This window comes from Protomyctophum parallelum (assembly GCF_964188405.1).
Source record: "Protomyctophum parallelum genome assembly, chromosome: 19".
In the NCBI taxonomy this organism is placed as follows: domain Eukaryota; kingdom Metazoa; phylum Chordata; class Actinopteri; order Myctophiformes; family Myctophidae; genus Protomyctophum; species Protomyctophum parallelum.
In genome coordinates, this window is record NC_139717.1 from 4,364,920 (window position 1) to 4,383,681 (window position 18,762).

The 18,762-nt window shown below is 47.5% G+C and overlaps 1 protein-coding gene across 4 annotated transcripts in view; it reads left to right on the forward strand.

Annotated features, from left to right (window-relative positions):
- Positions 1-17,958, forward strand: part of LOC310877261 (steroid hormone receptor ERR2-like) — a gene marked incomplete at its 3' end in the record, with an annotated part of 79,557 nt that extends 61,599 nt beyond the window's left edge. For all 4 annotated transcript variants that reach the window (XM_083791066.1, XM_083791067.1, XM_083791068.1 and 1 more), the window contains 2 exons: positions 7,564-7,833; positions 17,714-17,958. In XM_083791066.1, the coding sequence (XP_083647192.1) occupies positions 7,564-7,833; positions 17,714-17,958 (515 nt within the window). The remainder of the gene's footprint in view (positions 1-7,563; positions 7,834-17,713) is intronic.
- Positions 17,959-18,762: the final 804 nt, after the last annotated feature.

The following is an 18,762-nucleotide window of genomic DNA, read 5'->3' on the forward strand; positions in this document are numbered from 1 at the left end:
GTGAAGTGGTCCTTTAAGTAGTATAAAATAAGGCTTTGTTAGTTCAAACTGCCCTTCATTAGTAGCTACATTAAGGCCACAAAAACACAGTTTACATTAAAGCATTGATGTCATATCTCCTATAATATCTATGTATATGATCACATTGATTGCATGTTCTGTACAATACAAACCGTACAACACCGTTCACTGTATGTGCTGCAGAATTCATGCTAGTTCACATTCGGGGGTTTCAAGCACAGGGAAAAAGACGCTCTGCTAATTCCATTAATTTCCTTTGGGTGCAGATCAGGAAAACCTTTTTTCCCCCAGCTTTTCTTTTTGTCACCTGGAGCAAAAGGGGAACAGGCAGGAGACAGAGATATAGGCATTCTGCACCGTGTGTTCGATATTGTGTCATGTTTGGTCAAACGGCAGGAAATCACTGCAGTGAAATATTGATATTTCATCAGGGGGAGAATCACCCTCCACACGTCTCACACACACACACACACACACACACACACACACACACACACAGACACACGTGTCTCACACTTAGCTCGGCGTCCTCCGGGCGCTGCCCGTACCGCAGACACGCTTGTGAGGGGCGGACGGACGGACGGCCGGCAGCCCCCCAGGGAGCCAGGAGGATGTACTCACATGTTTTACTTAAGTATAAGAATAGAATTATCACAACGTAGAAATATACCGCTACAAGTGCAGGCCCTGAGCAAGTAACTTGTAACTAAAGCGCTGTCAGATAATCTCTGTAGTGGAGTAGTAGTAGAGTAAAGTTAAACCAGAATGACTCAGTCATGTCCGGGCGGCTATAGTGCAGCGGTCCGGGAACCTATAGGCTGCTGAGCCAGCCTGACGGCGTGTCGCGGGTTCGACTCCCGATCCCGACGACCTTTGCAGCGTGTCACCCCCACCCCCACCCCTCCATCTCTCTCCCCATTTCCTGTCACCATACTGTATACACTATCCAAAAATATATCTTAAAACAAGATTGACTCGGTCATAACTGCCAGGTGCAGAGTAGAGTATCGTTTTTGTTTTTTTATGCCGTTCAGACTATGGGTTTTTATGGGTAAGTCTCCCATTGGCTTAGAGAGGCAGCCAATCATGACAGGGTGTCCACTAAGGTCGTCAGTCAGTACGGCCCTTAGAGTATATATATTTATAGAGAAGGCACCCAGAGGAAACCCTGAGGCCAAATGGACATAGTGGCCGAATGAAGGTATTGCAGCCTGGCCCCAAACACATGAACGCGCTGTCCGTTGACTATCATTGTGCACGTTCACGACGGACGACGCTCGTGCGCGTTCAACGGCAGTGCGTTCATGTGTTTGGGGCCACTCACCATTGAAATCCGTCCCAGAATGCACTCTGTTCCTACCAGGAAGGAGGAGTGAATCCGCCTCATGCGCTTTTGAGCAACTTTAATGCAAGTGGATGGGAGGAGAACTCGGGTGTCTTCTCTATTCATATATACTCTAAGGTACGGCCGCTATAGTAGAGAAGTAGCAAAGGTACTCCATATAGTATGTATATATATATATATATATATATATATATATATATAGTAGAGAAGTACAGAATGTACTCCAGGCACTTTGGCAAAATATATAAATACTCAAGTGAAGTAAATGCACTTTGTTAATTCCCACCACTGCCAGGAAGTCTCTCTATCACTTCAGGAGATTGGAGAAAAACAGAGACGGTTGAACTTTGTGACAGATGTAGTTGTTGAACATGTCTTTACTTTTTTTTCTTTCATAATTTTTATCCCACGATTTTGTAACCCATTTTTCACCCCTGTGTCAATTATCTAATGTGATCCTGGGCTCTACACACCCTCCGCCAACCTGGGGAGAGCAACGGACTTGAACTCATGCTTCCTTCATGCCTGAGTGTCCAATTTGCTCCTTTACACCTGACAGGGGGGAGTTTCCCTGGTTGGACGTAGCGCGTGGAAGGAACACGTTATTCCAACCAGTTCCTTTCCCCTCCATCAGGCGCCCCGGCTGGCCAGGGGGAGGCAGTTTAGAGACCAGGATTACTGCATGTTTTTGTGAGAGTACCTACCCTAGGGGACACGGGGAGAACATGCAAACTCCACACAGAAAGGCCCTTTCGCCAACCCCGCCTTCGGGTATGGGCACTGATGACGCGGAGGAGGAAACACGCCGCCAGCGCCCACAGCGTCCCGAGCGGGAATCGAACCCAGGACCTTCTAGCTGTGAGGCGACAGCACTACCAACTGTGCCACCGTGCCCCTGAACATGTCTTTACTGACCATGTTTCTATAGATATTACCCTGTAAATGAACTTTGTGACAGATGTAGTTGTTGAACATGTCTTTACTGACGATGTTTCTATAGATATTACCCTGTAAATGAACTTTGTGACAGATGTAGTTGTTGAACATGTCTTTACTGACGATGTTTCTATAGATATTACCCTGTAAATGAACTTTGTGACAGATGTAGTTGTTGAACATGTCTTTACTGACCATGTTTCTATAGATATTACCCTGTAAATGAACTTTGTGACAGATGTAGTTGTTGAACATGTCTTTACTGACCATGTTTCTATATATTACCCTGTAAATGAACTTTGTGACAGATGTAGTTGTTGAACAACAGTTTTAGTCACATTTTAGTCACCTGGAATGTTCTAGTGTTTAGTCTAGTTACACATTTTAGTCGACTAAATCAACTGTAGATTTAGTCGACTAAAATCATATGACATTTAGTCGACTAAATCTACAGTTGATTTAGTCGACTAAAATGTGTTTTGACAGGCCTTGATGTCGTTGTAATGACATATTTTACACTTTGGTTGCATGCTGAAAATAGCAGATATACAATCTCGTTGTGAGATTGTATATCTGCTATTTTCAGCATGCAACCCAGCATAAAACTGGATCTCTTGTCCACTAGTCCCTTACTAACATTTTAGTCTAGTTTTTATTTGTTGATGAAATTGTCAGTATATTTAGTCTTAGTTTTAGTCATCATAGATTCGTTTTTATTTAGTTTTAGTCAGTGAAAAAAGGTAGTCGACGAACATTTTCCGTCTTAGTTTTAGTCGACGAAAACAACACTGGTGTGTGTGTGTGTGTGTGTGTGTGTGTGAGACTGTGTGTGTGTGTGTGTGTGTGTGTGTGTGCGCGCGTGTGTGTGTGTGTGTGTGTGTGTGTGTGTGTGTGTGTGTGTGTGTGTGTGTGTGTGTGTGTGTGTGTGTGTGTGTGTGTGTGTGTGTGTATCTGTCTGTGTGTGTGTGTGTGTGTGTGTGTGTGTGTGTGTGTGTGTGTGTGTGTGTGTGTGTGTGTGTGTGTGTGTGTGTGTGTGTGTGTGTGTGTGTGTGTGTGTGTGTGTATCTGTCTGTGTGTGTGTGTGTGTGTGTGTGTGTGTGTGTGTGTGTGTGTGTGTGTGTGTGTGTGTGTGTGTGTGTGTGTGTGTGTGTGTGTGTGTGTGTGTGTGTGTGTGCGTGCTTCCCCCCATCCCCCTGCTAAACATGGAGCGGATGTCCTCCATCAACTGTCTGTTTGTCAGATCTGACGCGTAGATCGATCCCCCCTCCCCTCCCCCCCCTTTCGCATTTGGTGGGCTGATTACAATCTACTAATCAATGACACCCCATAGCACTCTTTTCTCTCTCTCTCTCTCTCTCTCTCTCTCTCTCTCTCTCTCTCTCTCATTCACTCACTCCCTCTCGTTTTCGTTCGTTTGCTTGATAACAGCCGTTGTGTTGGGGGGGGGGGGGGGGGGGGGTACCGCGGCCCTCTCCTGTCCGTGCAACCTCAGATTTGAATGCCAGATTTGTACTTTAACCCATTCTGACCTGAGATCAGATTCATATGAGGTTTCCACTGGACACACACACTGGTCTGATGAACCCATTCTGACCTGAGATCAGATTCATACAAGGTTTCCACTGGACACACACTGGTCTGATTAATATACTTGAATGGGTGTCGGTCGCACACGGAAAATAGCCGATATGCAAGCTCACTGTAGCTCAGAACACAATGCGTTGTGAACCTGTAGATCGGCTATTTTTGGCCACCGCCTGCCTGACTGTGCAACTAACTAACTATAAATCAGCCGTTAAACGACGAGCGTCATGACTTCAAGGTTCCCGGGCGGTCGATATCGCCCCAATCACCTTTCTCCGTTCAGTGTATGGAGAGGTGAAAGGCATTGTGGTGCTTGAAGTCCTTTCAGACGCCTGTCTGTTTGGGGGGGGGGGGGGGGGGGGGGGTGTTGATGACGGGATGACCTCTCTCTCTCTCTCTCTCTCTCTCTCTCTCTCCATAAAGGTATTGTTTTGTTTGCTATTGAAAAATAGCAGATCTACAAGCTTGTAGATCGGAAAACTGAATTTTAAATTTCATATACAGACAAGTTGGCACTTTTCGGAGATTAAAGTCTATATACGATAACTACATAATAATCCCTGTATGTACAGTATGAGGTCATCAGCGTTTAAAGTCTATACGATAACTACATAATAATACAGTATGAGGTCTTCAGCAGTGACACCTGTTGCGTTATTTTCATAACAAATGCCTTCGTTTGTTTTGTTCATTTTGTACATGGTTATAAAAATATGTAAATTACAAATGATATTAGTACCTTGAGAAATTAGGCAAAAATCACTTACATTTCAGGCAGATTCGGGTAATAAAACGTTCTTAAAAAAATCTCCCTGATTAGTTTTTTTGTTTTGTTCGAATTAAATTATGATTTTTTTAACCCATAAATTAAAGTTCTTAAAGTCAGGTCCGAGGACCCAAATGGACCCTTAACTGGATGAGTTTTTCCAAACGACGGAAAAAAACGCAGCTAGAAATCCTAAAAACGCAGCAGTGTGCACGCAGGGACCCTTACGGGTCTGTACCTCTTCAGAGTGTACACATGGGACCAAATGGGGACACAGGATAAGGTCTGTCTCCTCTCAGAGTTAAATAAACACCCATTCTGAACGGGCACCCATTTTGGTGTTAGCATCATGTTATGCTTTAGATATTGAAAAATAGCAGATCTACAAGCTCATAGCGCGCCACCGAGTGGCGCGATATGAGCTTGTAGGTCTGCTATTTTATTTATTTATCGAAGAACGACTGACATTTTTAGAATCTGATCTCAGGTCAGAATGGGTTATAATCAGACCAGTGTGTGTCCAGTGGAAACCTCGTATGAATCTGATCTCAGGTCAGAATGGGACCACTGGAGGTCCTGCATGGCCAAACGGAGGGTCCTTGAATGAGGACGAGGGACCCGGGCGTCTGCAGCATGGATCCATAGCATAGCAGAGAGAGAGACCTGCAGGGTGTCTGCAGCATGGATCCATAGCATAGCAGAGAGAGAGACCCCGGCGTCTGCAGCATGGATCCATAGCATAGCAGAGAGAGAGACCCTGGCGTCTGCAGCATGGATCCATAGCAGCAGAGAGAGAGACCAGGGCGTCTGCAGCATGGATCCATAGCAGAGAGAGAGAGACCCAGGCGTCTGCAGCATGGATCCATAGCAGCAGAGAGAGAGACCCGGGCGTCTGCAGCATGGATCCATAGCAGCAGAGAGAGAGACCCGGGCGTCTGCAGCATGGATCCATAGCAGCAGAGAGAGAGACCCAGGCGTCTGCAGCATGGATCCATAGCAGAGAGAGAGAGACCCAGGCGTCTGCAGCATGGATCCATAGCAGCAGAGAGAGAGACCCAGGCGTCTGCAGCATGGATCCATAGCAGCAGAGAGAGAGACCTGCAGGGTGTCTGCAGCATGGATCCATAGCAGCAGAGAGAGAGACCTGCAGGGTGTCTGCAGCATGGATCCATAGCATAGCAGAGAGAGAGACCTGCAGGGTGTCTGCAGCATGGATCCATAGCAGCAGAGAGAGAGACCTGCAGGGTGTCTGCAGCATGGATCCATAGCATAGCAGCACTGCCTGTTGACAGGCAGAGCTCCTTAAGCAGCCTGGAGGAGTCATGTTTCAAAGGCTTTAACCGGCTGATTTATGTCACTCTCCCTAAACAAAGCCACTGTTTGTCAACGCCCGGTCCGGAGCGCCGACCCGTGGGTCCCAAATGGTCCCTTTATTACTGACCTCAGTCATTCTCTCTGAGTGGACAATTCTTTTTTTATATATTTTTTTATCCCACGCACGATTTTGTAACCCATTTTTTCACCCCTGTGTCAATCGTCTAATGTGATCCTGGGCTCTACACACCCTCCACCAACCTAGTCCCCATATATGGGGGACAAGGGGAGAGCAACGGACTTGAACTCATGCTTCCTTCATGCCTGAGTGTCCAAGTTGCTCCTTTACACCTGACAGGGGGGAGTTTCCCTGGTTGGACGTCGTAGCGCCTGGAAGGAACACGTTATTCCAACCAGTTCCTTTCCCCTCCATCAGGCGCCCCGGCTGGCCAGGGGGAGGCAGTTTAGAGACCAGGATTACTGCATGTCTTTTGTGAGGGACTACCTACCCTAGGGGACACGGGGGAGAACATGTGAGGGTACCTACCCTAGGGGACACGGGGAGAACATGTGAGGGTACCTACCCTAGGGGACACGGGGAGAACATGCAAACTCCACACAGAAAGGCCCTTTCGCCAACCCCGCCTTCGGGTATGGGCACTGAGTGGACAAATTGACCCAGAACCACTATCTGCCACTGACCCACTGGTTGTTGTGAGTGCACTATACCGGGGTGGGTCGGATTTGTGGGTCGAATTTGTGTTCTGGAGTTACGTGTATTACAGTCGTACAGTCGTATACAGTTCTGTGTCAGGCATGCCCGAATATGGAGAAAAAAAACTTTGCATTGATGGATTTTGAAAATATTCAGGAATTGACTTCAAAACTGGCCTGCAGGCAGCGAGCATACAAGACATTTGATGCTGATTAGTTTAGTGGATTGTGACGCACGCACGCACGCACGTACGCACGCACGCACACACACTTCATATTTCTAACGTAATACTAACATCTTTCCGTCCACTTCATATTTCTAACGTAATATCAGTGTTGTTTTTGGCAGCAAATTTCTATTTTAGTTTTAGTCATAGTCTCTTGAATAGTTTTCACTTAGTTTTAGTCTCATTTTAGTCACCTGGAATGTTCTAGTGTTTAGTCTAGTTTTAGTCGACTAAATGTCATATGATTTTAGTCGACTAAATCTATAGTTAATTTAGTCGACTAAAATGTGTTTTGACAGGCCTTGATGTCGTTGTAATGACATATTTTACACTTTGGTTGCATGTTGAAAATAGCAGATCTACAATCTCACAATCTTGTGAGATTGTATATCTGCTATTTCCAACATGCAACCCAGCATAAAACTGGATTTCTTGTCCACTAGTCCCTTCCTAACATTTTAGTGTTTGTATTTGTTGACGAAATTGTCAGTATATTTAGTCTTAGTTTTAGTCATCATAGATTCGTTTTCATTTAGTTTTTATTTAGTTTAAGTCAGTGAAAAAAGGTATAGTCAACGAACATCTTTCGTCTTAGTTTCAGTCGACGAAAACAACACTTGCGTAATACTAACTATCTTTCCATCGACTCCTCGCAGGTTTCTCCACCCTCTCGCTGGCAGACCAGATGAGTCTCCTGCAGAGCGCCTGGATGGAGATCCTGGTGCTGAGCATCGTGTTCCGCTCGCTGCCGTGCGAGGAGGAGATGGTGTACGCCGAGGACTACGTGGTGGACGAGGAGCAGGCGCGCCTCTCCGGCCTCCTGGACCTCCATGTGGCCATCCTGCCGCTGCTGCGCCGCTACAAGAAGCTCCGCATGGAGAAGGAGGAGTTCGTCACGCTCAAGGCCATCGCGCTCGCCAACTCGGGTGAGTCTCTTTGATGTCCGCCATGTTATGTTATGATGCTGTTTTGTTTTGAGTGGTGCAGCGAAAAATGTTCGTCGACTACCTTTTTCCACTGACGAAAACTAAATGTAAACTAAATGAAAACTAAGCTATGATGACTAAAACTAGGACTAAATATATTGACAATTTCGTCAACAAATGAAAACTAGACTAAAATGTTAAGAAGGGACTAGTGGACAAGAGATCCAGTATAAGTCATTTTACACTTGGTTGCATGCTGAAAACGCGACGCGTTGTGAGCTTGTAGATCGGCTATTTTCAGCAAGTGTAAAAAACACTCATTACGACGGCATCAAGACCCGCCAAAATACATTTTAGTCGACTAAATCAACTGTAGATTTAGTCAACTAAAATCTTATGACATTTAGTCGACTTAAACTAGACTAACACTAAAACATTCCAGGAGACTAAAATGTGACTAAAACTAGTTCAGTCCAAAGACTATGACTAAACTAAAATAGAAATTTGCTGCCAAAAACAACACTAACTCGGGTGAGTCTTTTTGATGTCCGCCATGTTATGTTATGATGCTGTTTTTTGTTTTGTTTTTTTAATAAAGTATATTTAGTGTTTTTTCTGACCTGAGATCAGATTCATACGAGGTTTCCAATGGACACACACTGGTCTGATTAAAGACAAACAGACATTATACACAACAAGAACATAATAACAAACAACAAAAGAAAAGAAAGAAAAGAAAAGAAAAACAGCTCAGGCACAACACTATTATAAATAAAATGATTGAATTATACAAAGACATGACAAAGGACAATGAACCATAATGACAAGTGCAGGCTTTCGAATTTTGATGATGCTGTTTTGTTTTGAGTGGTGTATAGCCACTCCATTGCCCAGCAATGTGTGTCCCTGGCTGGCTGGCTGGGTCCATGGCTGGCTGGCTGACTGGCTCCTTGGCTGGCTGGCTGCCTGGTTGGCTGACTGGCTCCTTGGCTGGCTGGGTCCAGAAATAGCATTTTTTCACCACCACAAGTGTCACTGTCATCGGGATATTAGGAACTCAAACCCACGACACGATATGTCAGACTGGATTAGCAGCCTGTACGGTCCGATCCGCGCGAGCGTTGCTGTTTTTTCGGGAGCCGAGAGGCAGGGAACTATCACTACCGCCCCCTGGCGGTGGTTGAGTTTTCTTTTTTTAAAGTATAGTTTCTCCAGAAATGCATTGAAATGAAATGCCTTCATGTTTAATTTACTGCGACCAAAACCAGCCTTTCTTGATATTCATTCATGGTTTGGGGCCAGATTGCCCTTTATATTTCCGTGCGCTGTGGAAGTCACCCTGCTCCCTGACAGGGAAGATCATCTCTATGGCATATCTCTAATAAATCTGGAATCTTTTGACATGTAATTAAAACAAACAAAGAAATAAAACAAAAAATTGTCAAACTGATTGTGTTGTATCTCCGATCCGAGCCAATCACGGGCCTCTCCCGCTGACGGGGGGGCGATAAGAGGGGGACACAAAGGTCAGGAACACGGCTATTTAATTAAACAGCCCCCCCCCCCCCCCCACCTCCCCCCCCCCCCCTGTGAGAGCACGTAAGTGTGTGTGTGTAGACCTATATATCTATATTTTAATTTGTGAGTCTGTGTGTGTGTGTGTGTGTGTGTGTGCGTGCGTGCGTGCGTGCGTGTGTGTGTGTGTGTGTGCGTGTGTATGTGTGTGCATGTGCGCGTGCGTCTGTGTTTTCATGCCAGTGCATGCATGCGAGCATGCGTGTGTGCATGCGCGCACGTGTGTGTGTTTGTGTGTGTGTGACTGTGCGTCTATGCGTGTGACTGTCACATTGCTCTCTCTCTCTATCTCTCTCTCTCTCTCTCTCTCTCTCTCTCTCTCTCTCTCTCTCTCTCACCCATCTCCATAACAGTGGCTGCCAGGCCAGCCCAGTGCGTGTGTGTGTGTGCGTGCGTGTGTGTGTGCGTGCGTGCATCAGCCCAGCGCAGCCAGAGGGAGATATATTTAGCATTTCATTAGGAAAACAGGGGCTGTCAATAAAATGTGTTAAGTGGAGTGGAATGAGCGTCGGGGAGCGACGGGCCTCGTTTGTTCCCCATGTGAAGACGCCGCGCCCGTATCGACAGTTTGCTTTTCATGAGGCACCCCCCCCCCCCCATCCCCCACCAATCCCCCCCCCCACCCCCCCCCTTTACTAATCAATGCCTGTTAGGAGTCTTTTCTCCTGCCTGACTGGAAAGAAAATGAAAAATGCTGAGTGCAGTGCTTTTAGTCTTTCAGATGACAAACTCTGCACGGTGCGTGCGTGCGTGCGTGTGTGTGTTCGTGTGTGTGTGTGTGTGTGTGTGTGTGTGTGTGTGTGTGTGTGTGTGTGTGTGTGCTGTGTGTGTGTGTGTGTGTGTGTGTGTGTGTGTGTGTGTGTGTGTGTGTGTGTGTGTGTGTTCGTGTGTGTGTGTGTGTGTGTGTGTGTGTGTGTGTGTGTGTGTGTGGGACAGGACAGGACAGGACAGCGGGGAGAGGAGGAGAAAGGGAGGGGGGGATGAAACGTCTGTTTGGGTGGTGGTAGTTGTTTGGGGAAGTGTTTGGGAAAGGTAAGGGAGACGTGTGAGAGAGAGGAAGGGGCCGGGCGCGGGGCTCGGGGGCGCGGGGCTCGGGGGCTCGGGCCTCAGGGCGCGGGCTAAGGGGCTCAGCGAGGGTCGAGAGGGCAGCTTTGGGCTTCGTTTGAACAGTGTCTCCCGGAGCCCCCGGGGCGGGCTCCAGGATGGGGTCCTGTGCTGGGTGTGACAGCTGTGGAAATTCATGGCCATTGATTTTGTAATTAGCGGGGTATCGACGGGATTGGCGCCATGGGCTGCTGACGGATTACATGGAAATTGTTTCTTCAAAGTTAGTTTTGCATTCCGCCCCTAACCTTCCCTTTTAACGCACACATACACACACACCCACCACACCACACCGCAGAACCCACTCACACAGTCTCTCGCACGCTCGCTCGCTCATGCACGCACGCGCACGCACACACACGCGCACACACACGCACACACACACACACACACACACACACAGAATGTTCGCAGTCGCTTGCATATACATTCACTCTCTCACACACAAGAACGTTTTCTCTTGTTCTCTCTCTCTCTCTCTCTCCCTCTCTCTCTCTCTCACACACGCACACACACACGCGCACACTCACACACACACACACACACACACACACACACACGCACGCACACACTCACACACACACACACACACACACACACACACACACGCACGCACGCACGCACACACACACACACACACACCCATCACGCAGGCGAATGGGGGACCTGATCAGTATTAACACAAAAGGGTTTCAAATGGAGAGAGTGCTGCTGGAAGGAAACACATGTGAGGTCCACACATAGCCTACTTAATTTCCCAAGATAGAAACGCAATTTCCACAGAAGGCGACTCTGGTAAAAGAGACTTAATCAGTCAGTTAGGAACATAATTAGCCTTGTAGTACTTTCCTCTTTTTTCTGCCTCATTTACTGGCGTCCGTAATACTTCGCTCCACAACTTTTGAGACAAATGGTTTGGGCGGTTTTGCGGCTGATTTAACCAATTCTGAACGGGAACACCCTTTTGGTGTTTTAAGCATCATGTTATGCTTTATAGCTATTGAAAAATAGCAGATCTACAAGCCACTCTGTGGCGCGCTACGAGCTTGCTATTTTTTTGAAAAATCGACTGACATTTTTTTTAGAATCTGATCTCAGGTCAGAATGGGGTTAATTAATCAGACCAGTGTGTGTCCGTCCAGTGGAAACCTCGTATGAATCTGATCTCAGGTCCGAATGGGTTAATTCTTTTAAACACCTCAAAGTCTGCTTCAGCGGTCTCTGAATGTGTTTGTGATTGGATGAGTCAAAAATAGCCAGCGCATGTACCGTACCGTACCGTACCGTACCGTACCGTACCGTACCGTACCGCCCGTATACCTGTAGCAATTAGTGGAGGAAGGCAGAAAATGGCGTATATATATATATATATATATAGGAATTCAAATTTAGAGTTTTATAAAAAAGGGTGTAATGTCTTTCGCTGCGCTCGCTCGCTTGGCTGACAGACTGGCCGATTGAACTGGCTGAAAGGAGGCCAAGAATCCTGTCCATTATGTGACATATATTATATTCTCACTCAGCCCGTCCCTTTTAGAGGCCCGTCCCTTTTATCCCATTCTGAACGGGCACCCATTTTAGTGTCAGCATCATGTTATGCTTTAGCTATTGAAAAATAGCAGGTCTACAAGCTCATATCGCGCCACCGAGTGGCGCGATACGAGCTTGTAGGTCTGCTATTTTTGAAAAACCGAAGAACGACTGACATTTTTAGAATCTGATCTCAGGTCAGAATGGGTTCATCAGGCCAGTGTGTGTCCAGTGGAAACCTCGTATGAATCTGATCTCAGGTCAGAATGGGTTCATCAGACCAGTGTGTGTCCGGCGGAAACCTCGTATGAATCTGATCTCAGGTCAGAATGGGTTCATCAGACCAGTGTGTGTCCGGCGGAAACCTCGTATGAATCTGATCTCAGGTCAGAATGAGTTAGAGGCCATCAGGCAACATATTCTTTTTTTTCCCCCTCCAACTTGTAGACGTACAGTACAGTATACGCGGAGAGCAGTTTTTTTTTTTAATAAGTCTCAACTGATTTTATTTTAGAGCCTATACATAACCCATTCTGACCTGAGATCAGATTCTAAAAAAATGTTTCTATTATGTCAGTCGTTCTTCCATTTTTTTTCTCCAAAAACAGCAGACCTACAAGCTCGTAGCGCGCCACTCGGTGGTGCGCTACGAGCTTGTAGATCTGCTATTTGTCCAATAGCTATAGCAAAATGCTAACACCAAAAGGGGAGTCCCGCCCAGAATGGGATAAGGGGGCCAACTGCCTCTTTCTTATGGAAATTAAGGCCATCTGCCGCCTTGGTTCAGCTGAACGATATCCTGGTAATGCAGCCATCTGAATTCATTAGTAGGGGGGGGGGGGGGGGGGGGGATGCATGTGGTCGGTGATACCCGAAGAAATGAATCTTTTTTTTCCCTGTGCCACTGTATATTTATACAGCCTACAGTACGCCCCCCCCCCCCCCCTCCCCTCCCCCCCACCACCACTCTCTCTCCCCCCCCCCCCACCTTCTCCCCAGAGTCTTGGCCATACATAGGCATTTATTTAATCCATTCTGGGCGGGAACCCCCTTTCTGGTGTTTTAATAAAAAAGCATTATGTTATACTTTAGCTGTTGAAAAATAGCAGATCTACAAGCTCATAGCGCGCCACCGAGTGCCGCGCTATACGAGCTTGTATAGATCTGCTATTTTTTTTTTTTATCTTGAAAATGTGTCGCAAATTCTGTGAACATATATGTTCTTTCAGAGCCAATGTTTTTTACTCAAATATTTGCTCCTGAGGGGGGGGGGGGTGGTCCCTGGAACAACATATTTTCAGATGGCCAATTTTCGGTGGCCAATTTCATATACATTTTTGGGGTCCTTGACATGAATTATTGAGCACCACTGATATAGAAACATGAGATTTTTCAGAAAACTGATTTTTATTTTATTTATTTCAACGTCAGGGCTAAATGGATTAAGGCCAGTCATTAACCACGAGCGAGCGAGAGAGAGAGTAAGAGAGAGAGACAGAGAGAGAGAGAGTAAGAGAGAGAGAGAGAGAGAGAGAGAGTGAGAGAGAGAGAGAGAGAGAGAGAGAGAGAGAGAGAGAGACAGAGAGAGAGAGAGTAAGAGAGAGAGTGAGAGAGAGAGATAGAGAGAGAGAGAGAGAGAGAGAGAGAGAGAGAGAGCCTTTCTCTAAAATTGGATGTTTGTGAAGAGATGCTGCAGAATTTCAAACACAAAGTTATTTTTTTCCCCTTTTGTAGCTACAGGCGCTGTTCTTTGTCACGGTGTAGAGAAGCACCATGCAGGAAATGGTGTTATGATTTTCATATCTAATTTTAAGCATGAAAGCTATATGAATTCATTTTAATCTCTAAACTGACTGTGTTCTACAAAACGGTGCATGGGGAACCCGAATATTGTTGAATTGTTGAATGTGTCTCGGGCAAATGTCTTTCTTTCTTTCTTTCTTGCTTTGGTTAATGGTAAATGGTGCATTTATATAGCGCCTTTATCCAAGGCGCTTTACATAGATTGTGCATTACATTCACCCATTCATACACCTTTACATAGATTGTGCATTACATTCACCCATTCATACACCTTTACATAGATTGTGCATTACATTCACCCATTCACACACACATTCACACACCTTTACATAGATTGTACATTACATTCACCCATTCACGCATACATCCACACACCTTTACATAGATTGTGCATTACATTCACCCATTCACACACACATTCACACAACTTTACATAGATTGTGCATTACATTCACCCATTCACACACACATTCACACACCTTTACATAGATTGTGCATTACATTCACCCATTCACACAAACATTCACACACCTTTACATAGATTGTGCATTACATTCACCCATTCACACACCTTTACATAGATTGTGCATTACATTCTCCCATTCACACACATTCACACACACGATGGCGGAGGAAACTATGCAAGGCACCAACCAGCACATCAGGAGCAATCAGGTGTTCAGAGTCTTGCTCAAGGACACTTCGACACAGGGTTCGAACTGGGAACCTTGCGGTTACCATCCAGCCACTCTACCGCTGAGCCACCGCCTCTCTTTCTTGCTTTCCTGCTTTCTTTCCTTCCTTGCTTTCTTTCTCATCTTGTCTCCCTTCCCCTCTCTGTCCTCTCTCCTCCACCATGCAGACTCCATGCACATAGAAGGTTCTCATCTTGTGTACCTTCCCCTCTCTGTCCTCTCTCCCTCCAGACTCCATGCACATAGAAGGTTCTCATCTTGTCTCCCTTCCCCTCTCTGTCCTCTCTCCTCCACCATGCAGACTCCATGCACATAGAAGGTTCTCATCTTGTGTACCTTCCCCTCTCTGTCCTCTCTCCCTCCAGACTCCATGCACATAGAAGGTTCTCATCTTGTCTAACCCTTCCCCTCTCTGTCCTCTCTCCCTCCAGACTCCATGCACATAGAAGGTTCTCATCTTGTCTCCCTTCCCCTCTCTGTCCTCTCTCCCCTCCTCCAGACTCCATGCACATAGAAGGTTCTCATCTTGTCTCCCTTCCCCTCTCTGTCCTCTCTCCTCCACCATGCAGACTCCATGCACATAGAAGGTTCTCATCTTGTCTAACCCTTCCCCTCTCTGTCCTCTCTCCTCCTCCAGACTCCATGCACATAGAAGGTTCTCATCTTATCTAACCCTTCCCCTCTCTGTCCTCTCTCCTCCTCCAGACTCCATGCACATAGAAGGTTCTCATCTTGTCTACCTTCCCCTCTCTGTCCTCTCTCTCCCTCCAGACTCCATGCACATAGAAGGTTCTCATCTTGTCTAACCCTTCCTCTCTCTGTCCTCTCTCCTCCTCCAGACTCCATGCACATAGAAGGTTCTCATCTTGTCTCCCTTCCCCTCTCTGTCCTCTCTCCTCCTCCAGACTCCATGCACATAGAAGGTTCTCATCTTGTCTCCCTTCCCCTCTCTGTCCCTCTCCTCCTCCAGACTCCATGCACATAGAAGGTTCTCATCTTGTCTAAGTTTCCCCTCTCTGTCCTCTCTCCTCCTCCAGACTCCATGCACATAGAAGGTTCTCATCTTGTGTACCTTCCCCTCTCTGTCCTCTCTCCTCCTCCAGACTCCATGCACATAGAAGGTTCTCATCTTGTCTCCCTTCCCCTCTCTGTCCTCTCTCCTCCTCCAGACTCCATGCACATAGAAGGTTCTCATCTTGTCTCCCTTCCCCTCTCTGTCCTCTCTCCTCCTCCAGACTCCATGCACATAGAAGGTTCTCATCTTGTCTCCCTTCCCCTCTCTGTCCTCTCTCCTCCTCCAGACTCCATGCACATAGAAGGTTCTCATCTTGTCTCCCTTCCCCTCTCTGTCCTCTCTCCCTCCAGACTCCATGCACATAGAAGGTTCTCATCTTGTCTCCCTTCCCCTCTCTGTCCTCTCTCCTCCTCCAGACTCCATGCACATAGAAGGTTCTCATCTTGTCTAACCCTTCCCCTCTCTGTCCTCTCTCCTCCTCCAGACTCCATGCACATAGAAGGTTCTCATCTTGTCTCCCTTCCCCTCTCTGTCCTCTCTCCTCCTCCAGACTCCATGCACATAGAGGTTTCTCATCTTGTCTCCCTTCCCCTCTCTGTCCTCTCTCCTCCTCCAGACTCCATGCACATAGAGGTTTCTCATCTTGTCTAACCCTTCCCCTCTCTGTCCTCTCTCCTCCTCCAGACTCCATGCACATAGAAGGTTCTCATCTTGTCTCCCTTCCCCTCTCTGTCCTCTCTCCTCCTCCAGACTCCATGCACATAGAAGGTTCTCATCTTGTGTACCTTCCCCTCTCTGTCCTCTCTCTCCCTCCAGACTCCATGCACATAGAAGGTTCTCATCTTGTCTCCCTTCCCCTCTCTGTCCTCTCTCCTCCTCCAGACTCCATGCACATAGAAGGTTCTCATCTTGTCTCCCTTCCCCTCTCTGTCCTCTCTCCCTCCAGACTCCATGCACATAGAAGGTTCTCATCTTGTCTAACCCTTCCCCTCTCTGTCCTCTCCCCCCCTCCAGACTCCATGCACATAGAAGGTTCTCATCTTGTCTCCCTTCCCCTCTCTGTCCTCTCTCCCTCCAGACTCCATGCACATAGAAGGTTCTCATCTTGTCTCCCTTCCCCTCTCTGTCCTCTCTCCTCCTCCTCCAGACTCCATGCACATAGAAGGTTCTCATCTTGTCTAACCCTTCCCCTCTCTGTCCTCTCCTCCTCCTCCAGACTCCATGCACATAGAAGGTTCTCATCTTGTCTAACCCTTCCCCTCTCTGTCCTCTCCTCCTCCAGACTCCATGCACATAGAAGGTTCTCATCTTGTCTAACCCTTCCCCTCTCTGTCCTCTCCCCTCCTCCAGACTCCATGCACATAGAGGTTTCTCATCTTGTCTAACCCTTCCCCTCTCTGTCCTCTCTCCTCCTCCAGACTCCATGCACATAGAAGGTTCTCATCTTGTCTAACCCTTCCCCTCTCTGTCCTCTCCTCCTCCAGACTCCATGCACATAGAAGGTTCTCATCTTGTCTAACCCTTCCCCTCTCTGTCCTCTCTCCTCCTCCAGACTCCATGCACATAGAAGGTTCTCATCTTGTCTAACCCTTCCCCTCTCTGTCCTCTCTCCTCCTCCAGACTCCATGCACATAGAAGGTTCTCATCCTGTCTCCCTTCCCCTCTCTGTCCTCTCTCCTCCTCCAGACTCCATGCACATAGAAGGTTCTCATCTTATCTAACCCTTCCCCTCTCTGTCCTCTCCTCCTCCAGACTCCATGCACATAGAAGGTTCTCATCTTATCTAACCCTTCCCCTCTCTGTCCTCTCTCCTCCTCCAGACTCCATGCACATAGAGGTTTCTCATCTTGTCTAACCCTTCCCCTCTCTGTCCTCTCTCCTCCTCCAGACTCCATGCACATAGAAGGTTCTCATCTTGTCTAACCCTTCCCCTCTCTGTCCTCTCCTCCTCCAGACTCCATGCACATAGAAGGTTCTCATCTTGTCTAACCCTTCCCCTCTCTGTCCTCTCTCCTCCTCCAGACTCCATGCACATAGAAGGTTCTCATCTTGTCTAACCCTTCCCCTCTCTGTCCTCTCTCCTCCTCCAGACTCCATGCACATAGAAGGTTCTCATCTTGTCTAACCCTTCCCCTCTCTGTCCTCTCTCCTCCTCCAGACTCCATGCACATAGAAGACCTCGAGGCAGTCCAGCGGCTCCAGGACTCTCTCCACGAGGCCCTGCAGGACTTTGAGGGCTCCCAGCACGCCGAGGACCCGCGGCGGGCCGGCAAGCTGCTCATGACCCTCCCCCTGCTCCGGCAGACGGCCGCCAAGTCCGTGCAGCACTTCTACAGCATCAAGATGCAGGGGAAGGTCCCCATGCACAAACTGTTCCTGGAGATGCTGGAGGCCAAGGCTTGATGGGGATTGGGTGGCGGGGGGGGCGTGGCGTGGTGTGGCGTGGCGAGACGTTTGACAGACAAAGCTGTGTGTATAAGAGCGTCGCGGTCCCGCCCCCCTTTCGGAAAACGACCAGGAAACAACCAGGAAATAATTCCGGCATATTCTTTTTTTTCCCATAGATGTTTTTTTTTTAAGTATTTATTTAATTATCCGTAAGCCTCGGACAAAGCCAACAGCCCGAGTTGACAAATCATGACAATAAACACATTTTGTTTTGGACCGAACAGATAATTAGAAAGACGAAAAACACTTTTTGTTGTTTTTCTTGTTCGGCCCAAAAATATGTGTTTATTGTCATGATTTGTCAACTCGGCTGTTAGCTCGGTTATAGAGTTCTCATCGGGCCCTAACTGATCAGGCCCGGCCCTAACTGGGCCCTAACTGATCAGGCCCGGCCCTAAGTGGGCCCTAACTGATCAGGCCCGGCCCTAAGTGGGCCCTAACTGATCAGGCCCGGCCCTACTGATTAGCATACATTTTGGTCGGGTTCGGGCAGAGTTTGAGAACTCTAGGCTTTTGGCCGAGGCTTTAAAGCTCTTTAAAGTACTTTTTAGACCCAACGACTATGGGTGAAAATGGATGGGGAATTATTTCCTGGTGACCCTCGTGTTGGTTCTGAAAGGGGGAGGGGAGGGGCGGGACCGCGACGCCTCTATATCGACCCGACCCGAGGCTGCAGAACAGAACAGAACAGAACACAGAAGGCCCGTGAAGAATACACCGGTGCGCCAAACTGACACGCGAAAGTACGAGACGGATAAT